Below are 11,261 nucleotides of genomic sequence, written 5' to 3' on the forward strand. Positions count from 1 at the left end.
ACACCTATCTAAACGGTGTGTGAACTGGATTGGAAACAAGTTTTGCCCGCCAGAAAATGTTGTTTTTCGATGGCCCTGGTCTTTGCAGGATACAGGTTGGTTTTTCTCTCCTGTTTACTGCTTTGTATCATAATGTCTTGCTTTTACATAAATTCTGTCGAACAGCATAAAGCGCTATCTGAAGTAACTAAAACAATATTTTGTGGCTTTGGAGATCTAAATTAAAGCTCGAAGGTCATTAGCTTGGTAATGCTAATGTTGCTAATTCTTCGTAGTTAAGTTGGCCAGCTAATCACACGTAACATCTTAGAATTTCGATCACAAAGCATACTAATAATTTCATATTATTGCTTTCTAATATTAGGCTAGCAAGGTTAATCAAACTGTCATTGCAGCGTGATGTCAGGAACGATGGTGTGCTAATTTACGTTTTTAGCAAACTAGCTGCTACTTTGTAAGTATTTGATAACCCTTTTAGCTGCTCTGTCGTCGGTGCTCTGTCGTAGTCTACTCAGTAAACTAATGAGATGATGTAGAGACTAATGAACCTACAAAGGCCTTTTTTCTCAAAATAACTACCCCTATGCACATCCTCAGAATATTTTTCTCGGGTTAGCTGAAAATTGCAGAAAGAGACATGCATGGTACATGACTGTTAAAGAAAGTTTGCCTGTGATACTGAAGGACCTTACTTTCTGGCAAAAATGTAATAAGCCACTTTATTGTCCTGATGAGGTGTTCAATGACGTATCTGATGGGTCAGTTTTAAAGGGTAATGCTTTACTTATGAAGTATGGTTGTACCAAAATGCATGTGAGATTGTTAATTCTCTAAGATTAGCCAAAAAGAAACAAAATATGTGGAGTCTACTTTAGACTTTCTTTGGTTCATTTCATTGGTCAAGAATTGACTATGAAAGAGACTTCAGGTACTTTGGCCGTGACAAACCCTTCTTAAATATGCTCTGTGATATCAAATGTCAGATCATGTCGGAGAAGCAATAGTTTTAGGTGTGGTTGATGATAAATTAGGATCTCATTGTGTAGAAGAATTTTGTAGAAATTCAGCAATTTCTGTGTACAGCTGTAGATATTGTACTGCATCAGAAGCTGAATTGTTTGTTCCAGTTTTGCAGTCGAAAGACTCTTTTCATCCACTTTTTCACGCAGGGCTTTACAGTCATCTTGTCTGCAGAGAACTAGAAGAATGTTGATTCTGATGTAGCTTTCTCTACAAAAGTCACTTTGACGGAAACAACTTGCATAAAAGGCTTGTTCCCATGTCCTAACCATGAAGAGGCCACAAAGTTAAGACCGATAGAATTTGTGCCGATTAAGGAGAACAAGCGTGTGTATCTTCCTGCGACATTTTATTACTGATCCTATTTGCTGGAGTTTGGACTGCATGATATTCTGAAAGGGATTGTGGGTATGGGTATGCTGTTCAGCTTTGGGACTACTGTCCGTTACCTGGCTATACAATGAGCAGACGAAAATGACTTCTCTCAGACATTAGCTTAGGCCTAGTTGATGCTGACTAAACTGTGGTAGAATGCTTTTAGAGAACCAACCCTCACCAACCCTTTAAGTTCAAGCCACAAGTGAAAGAGGTTGAATCTAAACAGCTGTTTGTCCTGATTGCTGGTAGTAACAAAAAAAACTGGCAATCATAACTATAGCCTTTTGTAATCTATTTTCTTTTGTGTTTTGCGGTGTTTTCAGAAAGACTCTGCACTGGATTTCCCCATGTTTGAATCCCCCTACCCCGACAGTCTTAGTGTGGGAAACGATGAATTTGGACGATGCCCCACCCCACCCAGCCCCCCCAAAAAGCATTTTTATTTGAAAGTTGGAGAATAACAGCCTGCATCATATCATTGTAGGACACTCCCTTTTTCTTTCAATATTTTCTGTGGAAACTGTCCACTTTTGGGCCAATTTTGTACTGTACCAAGTGCACAAATTGCGTTTCACACATTTACTCATTCACAGTTTACATCTGTTTTAAAAATATTTTTAAAGTTATTTGCTTTATGCTCAGTCTTGGAGAGTGGGGATGGAACTCTTGCCACTTTTTTAAAACTCTGTATTACCCATCCTCAGCTCAGATCAAAGATCAGTCACTGATCACATGGACTCATTGAGGGTGAAGCTCTAGGTAATATGCATTATCTGCAAGAAAATGACCTGTTCATTTGTGTTCTAAAGCCCACTGAAGCTATAACAGTGATGGCCCACTTCAAAACAGCTTGAAAGTTGGGCATGTTTTATCTCCTTTGGCCTCTTAAACTTACACTGCACTTAATCCTAACATCTTGCAAATTTATTACCTGGACCTAAATACTCATGGAATATTGATTTTCCTGTACAGCTACACTATTCTTACCAGTACCTCCCTTATATGCTATTTTCTTTCGCACTCTGTTTATTTGGCATGAAGGTGAGAAGAGAGCATGTGATCTGAAGGAGGAGACGTTTACAGCGCCAAAACACCAAAAAGTCAGAGGACGCCTAGAGGCCTCTCCTGGATCTCTCTCACACAGATAAATTGTCAGAATAACACTGATTTTCCATGTTTGTGAGAAAGAAGGCCATGCACTCTTTCATGCACAGTCGTATAAAAACGCTTGGGAACCCCTTCTTATATTTTTGTGAATCACGAGGCCAAAGGCTCTTGACAGCATCTGCATATTATCAACTTAGTATGAAACAGATAAGAAAAGGAGGAGAAGCCTGTGTTCAAAATAATAGAATTGCACTTATTTAAGTAACTCGGTCCCTCGCATCACTGTGCACTGAATATAGGTACCTTTACCTGTCTTACTACAGATGACTACACCTCCTCCAGTTCCAGCTTTGCTCTTATGCCTTCAAGGAATAGACTAATGGACAGTGACTGGCACTACGACACCGACATGGAATGGAATATAATGCCCTCTGATGTAGTCAAGAAACTTAAGAAGGAGGAGCATCCAACAGCAAGGCAATGGAAGGAAATAATACGATTTGATTGTCAACAGTCTGCCCGAAATGAAGAACAAAACACTTGTCTGAAACTGCAAGAAAGATGGTGTTGGCCTGCCAAAAGTCATTTCAAGACTTTGCGTTATGAGCATCCAAACCTGTCTGTTGGCATTGTATCTCATCTTAGTAGTGAACTGGAACTGTCGATTTCTGCTGTCTGTTTTCCTCATTGGAAAAAGCATTCAACTGACCAGGAGAGTAACAGTTTTGCCTAGCATAGTGTTTTCCTTGTTGTGAAGCGTTTAATTCAGCTCACTGTTAAGTTGTTCACTACTTGAAAAAGGTGGGTCATAGCATGTAAAACCCCAAAAAAGTGCTGTGTCTCTTTAAGATTGGAATTCTGCGTGCTTGGCTTTGAGCCTCGATGCTCCTCTGTGAGTTACAGCGCGTGTTTGTTCAGAGCCTGCATCACAATGAGTAATTTCACTGATAATGTTCACCGTTATGGTTGAATGAAAATTTGTGAAATCGGATGTTGTTATGCTCAACTGAAACAAAACCTTTCGATGTTGACAGGACTCTGTGCCGTAGATCTGGCCCAGGGGTCACACCTTATTCAGCTCATTAGCAAATTATCATGACGGTCATGTATTGAACTACACTTGTTGGAGAATGAAAACAATTCTATTGTGACTTATCAGCACAGCTATATGTTACTTTCATTCCTTAAACAGGACCATCCCTGCTTGCAGTATTATCACATATAACAGCAGTAGATGGACATCACCATGTCAGCACCCAAATAAGCTTTTTCACTGATGCCTTCATCATAAATGTTCTCATTATTCTACTTCCTGAACATCAGCTAACCAACTGAGTTGGGAGCTATGATGTAGACCATGCAAAGGTGAGAAGTTAGCCATGCAATATTAGTACAACAGAACACACCCAACTAATTAGAAATATCTGGATGTTTACTGTCTGCCTAAAATCGTGGCATGTTCCATAAAAATGGCGTTACTCAAAAACAGTACAGTATACAAAAATATGAATACCCAGAAATAAAAGGTCACGTACTGCACATTATATACTTATATTTCAGAACTGAAGTGCCTGAGTACATAGCGGAAAAGCCGTTTTGACCTCATTGTCCTAACATGTTTTTGTTTGTTTTTGTTTTGTTTTTTTTAAATCCTGTCAGTTTGGGAGATGTTGAATGGAGGGGAACGTAAGAAGCATCAGTGTGATGTCATGTTAGTGCTTATACTGTCCAAAAGTTTGCTTACCATTCTGTTCTGGATATTTCTGCCTACATAATGTAGTTAACCGTTATTACATATTGTACAGTAGAACATGCATTTTTTTAATGCATTGTTCTTGGAAAAAAAAACACCTGTGTGTCAGTATTAACTGGATAGTTACTGTGTTACTACAGAGTTTGTTTATATGATCATTTTTTCATTTCCTCGATTGTTACATAATAATAATAATAATAATAATAATAATAATAATAATAATAAGGTTAGTATAATTAAATATTACACTCCTCCTCACCTGATTATTGATATGACCTCATTGTCTCATTGTCTTAATTTACTTCTCTACAAAACTCTGTGTCAGTGACCTCTATGTGTGGTATTGCATTCACTCCATTACTGAGCCACTTGTCCATGTTGTCCAGTACGATGTCTCTGTGTATGACTTTTACCTGTTACGATATCTGAATTCTGTCTGTCCATTTTGTTTTATTATATGCACTGATTCTGGTTTGGTATTAATATCCCTAAGAATATCTAGTTTTACATTAATTCCTATGAAGTTTAACCATTCCATATCAGTCTTATTGGTGAGCATTGGCCTAAGTGGTACAGGTGAGACTTGTTTTGTTCACGATCTCTGCCATTGGTTACTGTGTATTGTAATGAGAGTCAATATAAGCTCCAGAGAAATAGGGGAAAAAGAGATGTTCCTTGACTGGTATGGTTTGGTTCAAGATAAACTAGTATATTTCAATATTTTAGGACACCTGAAATCACATATGCAGTCAGCAGCTGATTTGGGCAGCTTGTGGGTCTGGTGGGTCTGCTCATTAATGCCACCCCAGCCTTTCCCATTTCCAAAGGATCCACACACAAAGTCTTGTTGGTACAGAAAAAAGGTGATTGACATTTATCTATGTGGTTGATCTGAATTGGTTAGATATGGTGCATGTGAGAGGTTTAAATCAGAACAAGTCACGTGGTTTGGTTTCTTCAACTCCGTCATAATGTTCTTGGAACCCACTGTTAGATCACCTAAATGCCACCAGGGGTCACTTTATGTGATGTTGAAACTTTTTTTTTTTTTAACTTTAGTGTCTTGGGTTAATGTCTTTGTGGTTTTACCTAAGCGACTCTGACCTAGGTTTGAGCCAAATGCTCCATACATTTAAAATTATTAAAGTACCTGCCTTAATTTGTAAGAGATAGGGTTCTATTGTTGTGTTATTAATTTAGGGGCTATTAAGAAAAAAAAAAAAGCTTAACACACACTAATAATGAAGTCTAGTATATGCAAAGGTGACTCATGTTTTAACTCTGTTATTGGCAGTAAGTACTCCACTGTTACAGACACGTCTTCTTAATTGAATAAAAACGAGACCCCCACTCGTTGCCTCCAACACAAGGAAAGAATATAGAATAGAGAGCAGTTAATATTTTTATGGTATCTCATGTGGTAATGCTCCATCACATGTTTTAAATCTATTACACAGTGAATATTGAACTAGACCTTGACTTTAAAAAATTATATCGCAAATCAAATCGAAATCACAATATCTGTCAGAAAAATCGCAATTAGATATTTTCCCCAAATCGTTCAGCCCTAAAATAAACATAAAAATACAGTTGTAAAACTTCTCAGAGATTTGTGAAAAGAGAGACTACATGTGAAAAAAGTGTTTTTTTGGGGAGGGGGGGTCAAGTCTTAATCTTGATCTGTACTTTCAGGTCAATTTGAGAAGTGCCTATGGTTTGCATATTCCACATTTTATTGTAAGTGTGTCATGCAGTGTGGGACTCGCACTGGTCTGGTCCTGGTCTTGACTCGGTCTCATCCTGTCTTGGTCTTGACTTGGCCTCAACCCCTCAAAGTCTTGGTCTTGTCTCGGTCTTGATAAACTCTGGTCTTGGTCTCGACTTGGTCTGGGTTTAGGTGATCTTGACTACACACATCTCTGACTGGTTGATCGCTTGATTTTTTCAATTTACGTATTTTAAATAGACACAGAAGTATACAAACAAATAGCCCTCATACAAAAAAGAAAAAAATATTGTGGATGATACAATTATGTCGTGGGACGTTTTATTTTGTAATTTATGGTAGGGGGAAATCTCGCAAATGGACACCATGGATGCAATGTTATTTTCTATTAAAATGCCGCCTCATCAGGGACCGGCCACAACCTGTTCGAACCGCTGCTGTGCAGCAAGCGGTTCAAGACAATAAGATCCCACACCAATAGACTGAGGAACAACTTCTTTACCAGAGCTGTGACCTCCATCACACTGCTACCTGCCCAACTGCAGAACAGAATACAGGAACTGTGAGCACACACACACACACTGTGAAACACCCCCCCACAAACACATTAAGGACTGTGTAAAGAGCTGTGGCATCCATCACTGTGGCCACCCTGCCCAAATGCAGAACATCTGCTAATACCACTGTTTTCTGTAAGCATTAAACTGCTATTACTGCTCTTTTTTTCGGCACTGCTTTTATTTATTTATTATTTATTTGTTTTATTTTAAGTGCATTGGGAGAAGCCATGCGAAATTTCATTGTCCCTGAGTATAATTACAATAAAGATCATTCTATTCTATTCTATATTCATAATATATTTGCAAAGGATTGAATGTGCAAAGAAGTAGCCAACGAAATATGCAACATGTCTTTGTTGTGCGGTGTTTCTTTATCCGGTCTTACAAAATTTGATAGTAGCCTACTAATTTATTTGCAGTTTGGTAATATTCGAGCTTGTTTTGACAGAGCTGCCACGTATAGCTGAAACTCTGAATTGAGCGCTGCATCCGTTTTGAACCGCAGCCTAAAAAAAGGTAACAAAACCTCAAATGATAGATAGCGCAGGAAGTGTCATCACGGAGAAATAAAACTACAGAGCATGAACAGCTTGGTCCATCCTGGTGCATTCTTTATTCCATCGCACTTGAGAGTAACGTAAGTATTATACGTGTAACCCTATGTTTGACTATTTTATGAATTGTAACGATTAAGCAAAACCCCAGTAATTAGCCGCTAAAATGTGATATTACGAAACACCTGTAACCTGTAACATCTGTGGCATGATTTAAAAAACAAAACAAAACTAGGTCTACATGGCATCAAATGTAGCCTATATGGTACCAGGTAGCATATTATTTTCTCCTTTTTTTCATTGCGGCAAAGTCCTCTGCTGCCGACTTGAAGTCAAGCGTGTTCATGTGTCTTTGCAGCGTTTTGTATGAGCATTATTACTGGACATTTTGACCGAGTGTGTGTGTGTGTGTGTGTGTGTGTGTGTGTGCGCGTGCGCGTAAAAACTGTATGTATGTATTCTAAAATTTTAGACAGGAGCTTCTTTTTGTGTTTTGTGTAGTTGAGGACAGTATGGTCATTTTCTCACATGAGAAATGTGGTCTTGTCCCTTTGTAAATAATATGTAAGCCATAGAACACAAATGTGTGTTTATTTTATTTTATAAAGGGTTCATAAATAACAGTCACCACTTAACCATATATGGCATCATGGTTTCCGGCCCTTTCCACATGATGTCATGAATGAATTCAGATGTACCTAAAATATATGGTAAATTTATTTTACAGAGTTATGGAGTCTTCAAACACAACAACCATTCCCTCTTTGGAAGACTGTGGCATCAGTGAGAGAGTCAAAGACACGGTTATTCCAATTCTTTATCTCCTGCTCTTTCCTTTTGCCCTTTTGCTCAATGTTTTAGTGGCCTGGATTTCAATCCATCTGAATTCCAAATCCACCTTCATGATTTACCTGAAAAACCTGGTCGCTGCTGACCTCCTAATGACTCTAACGTTCCCCATAAAGGCCGTTACTGAAATGCGGGGTGCTTCGCTGGAACTCAAGATGTTATTCTGTCGGTTTTCCCAGGTGTTTTTCTACTCAGGCCTGAATGTTAGTGTCACCCTAATGGGACTCATTAGTTTGGACCGATTCTTCAAAATTGTGACACCTGGTAGGACCGCCTTGGCTCAGAATTTGGTTTTCGGCAGAGCAGTGTCGGCCTTCATATGGATCATGATTCTGTGCAGCAATACCTTACCAACAATGATCCTGACCAACCAAGACCCGGCCAATAAAACTGGAGAACTGTGCATCCGCATGAAGAGCGATTCTGGACTGAAATTACACGAAGGGGTCATTATTTTCAGCAAAGTTCTCTTCTGGGCAGTGTGTGCCGTGGTTGTATTCTGTTACTTTTGTATTACAAAAAGGGTTCTGGAGTCCTACAAAAACTCAAAGAGCAACAATGAGAGGGGGAAACGTGAGGTCAAGTTCCGGGTATTTGTGATCTTGTTGGTGTTCCTGGTGTGTTATGTTCCTTATCACAGTGTACGAATTCCTTACACAAAGCTACAGGTCGAGAAAAACGTGACATGTTTACAAGTATCACTAGAAGTTGCAAAACATTTGACCTTGTTCCTTGCTTGTACTAACGTCTGCCTAGACCCACTGATCTATTTTTTCCTCTGTCGGCCGTTCAGAAAGAGGTTCTATGAGATTACTGGGCTTCAGAAGCCCCCGGATTCAGAGTCAAAACAAAGTGAGGATGATAATCAAGCCTCAGAAAATTAAGTTAATTTTGATTATAAGAATAGTTATACGTATATAGTTATATATAGGTATATACAAACATATTTAGCAATAGTTATGCAATAGTTATGAACCTCTGGTTCAAGGTTATGTCACAACCACAGACGGAACCCATGCTTTCAGGAAGAATGAATAAAGGTTAAAAAAAGACATGTCATTTTGTGAACGTGACTGAAAACATAGCCCTCCACAGTCATTTGTAATGTATAGTGCAGTCTATACCATAAATGTATAATCACAGAAAATAGCAGTCAGAAATTATTAACGATATTTACCCTATTTGTAAATTACACACATTTAGTCATTTTGAGAACATAGTAGTTGTAGTCATAGCTATGGTTGTATTAATTTATCTGAGGACTTCTTTGAGACTTAGTTTACCTATCAGTAAGCTCATTTCTTCCACAAAAACTGACATTTTTGAGAGCTGGCTTTTTTTTTTTTTTTGCTTCCTTTAATTAAATCCAGAAAAAACTGCTAGTGAAAAAGAGCAAGGCAAGAGGGCAAAAAAGTGGCTCACAGGTTTAGGCTTCAGGCTGACATCACTGAACTCAGCTTAATTTGCAGCTGCAAGGAAAAGATCACCTCATCAAGGAGTTTTCTGACATTGTGAGGGCATTTCAACTCACCATTTGACCTCCTGCAATGTCACATATCATCAGGTAACTAACAAGCTCAAGTCGTTTTGCAAGTATTGTGTTTTTTCATCATTAATGCTGCCCAATGCTCATGTTATTTCCCAATACTGGAGCTAATTTGCTGTGCTCCTCTTTTTACAGGAAACGTAATGTACTTCACAAGCCTGATGGAGCTGATTGACTAACATAGCGTGACTGATGAGACATATGAAGATTATGCTTCCTTCATCACAGATCTAAAATCGGAGTTCAGCCACCGACCTGAGGATTTTTGAGATCGTGAAAATGCCCTGGCTTTGTCTGCACACCCTTTATCTGTGGATACCGTCCCAAATATACAGTCACCGGAGCTGACTGAGTTCTGGTGTGACTGATCTTAAAGAGACGTACCACGCCCTAACATCTTGAGGGAATTCTACAGATGTGTCCCAGCAAAAAGCTACCATCCTAAGAAATCATGTCCGAAGAATGTCATCCCTCTTTGGAAGCACTTACACGTGTGCAGAGACTTTAAGCCTTGTGAACTTGAATAAAACTCAGCTAAGGGGATCGCGGACTGATTGTCATTTGCAGGATGTGCTGTGCTGTCAGCTACACGCTGACATAAACAAACGCTTACTGTCTGAGAGTCAGTAGTAACGACATAATTGCTGTGGGAGTTGTATGGCTTGAATGACTTATATAGAGTTTTGAGAGTAGACAGAGGGTGGTTGTGTATGTTGTCACATCATTGATTTTACAAGTGTGTAATAGTTCTTGTATATAGAGCTGTCTCTCTCTCTCTCTGTCTCTCTCTCTCTGTTTATTTGAGAAGCAAACTGTTATGAAATGTTAATGTCCGGTTTTGCATGTTTGCGGCAATGATATTTCCTACAGAATTTGGTTTTACCACTGTAATCCATATGTGTGTTGGTGTTATCTACTTGGCTACAACTTATTAGATTAACATTCTGAAGGAGCTACATGTAAGTTAAATCAAGAAATTCAGACTCTTTCTGGAAATCAGACTGAGCATAATTTCTGTTTTAATTTTACAAAATTTTCTCTTATCATGTCAGTTACTCATACGGTTCTAAGTCCCCCCTTCACAGTAGAACTCACATACTGGATGACTTTTTCCTGTATATGAGTAGTGAGTCAAGAGCCAGTGTATTTTAGATTTAAACTCCTGGTTTATACCATTGTCAGGTTGTTTTTCATGTGGTTTAGAATGTGGCTCAGTGCATTCTACTTTCGCTTTGATTGTCATTGTCTTGCCCTTTTGTTGCACTCAAAATTTCTAATACTGACTTCAAAAATACAAATACCACCTCAATGAACCCTGCAGCAAACCAAATGTAACACCTGTGCAGCTGTAGTTTATATTCGGACTAACATTACAAAGAGATCATGAACATAATTCAAAACACACCGTCTTCCAGTGTGGAATGAAACCTGAGGATATATAATCTTTAATCCTCCGCACATGATCTAACTCTAGAGAAACCTGTTTTAATCATGGAGCTTATTTGATTTATTTGACGTGTTGATGATGTTTGATTATGTGGGTGAGAGTGACATTATGTGGCATAAATGACAGTCATAGCCCATAGTTCTTGCCATAGTGATGAAGCCAGTTAAACCATGAAGGCTGCCTAACAAGTATGAAACAAACACAAACTCTAAATAAAGCATAAAACTAATGCAAAGTAAAAAATTACAATGCATATATGTATACAATATATGTATAATATATACTGTATGTATGTGTGTGTGTGTGTGTGTGTGTGTGTAT

General features: G+C 38.5%; 1 protein-coding gene across 1 annotated transcript; it reads left to right on the forward strand.

The window, feature by feature from the left end:
• Positions 1-7,829: 7,829 nt before the first annotated feature.
• LOC115815052 (P2Y purinoceptor 13-like) lies at positions 7,830-8,831 on the forward strand. The gene has a single exon (XM_030778022.1). It carries the CDS (start codon positions 7,830-7,832, stop codon positions 8,829-8,831), a length of 1,002 nt encoding a protein of 333 aa, XP_030633882.1.
• Positions 8,832-11,261: the final 2,430 nt, after the last annotated feature.

Source organism: Chanos chanos, chromosome 6 (assembly GCF_902362185.1).
Source record: "Chanos chanos chromosome 6, fChaCha1.1, whole genome shotgun sequence".
Classification (NCBI taxonomy): Eukaryota; Metazoa; Chordata; class Actinopteri; order Gonorynchiformes; family Chanidae; genus Chanos; species Chanos chanos.

What these genes read in the sequence shown, in the direction of transcription:
- LOC115815052 (XM_030778022.1), top strand. Translation starts at nt 7,830, where the DNA reads ATGGAGTCTTCAAACACAACAACCATTCCCTCTTTGGAAGACTGTGGC.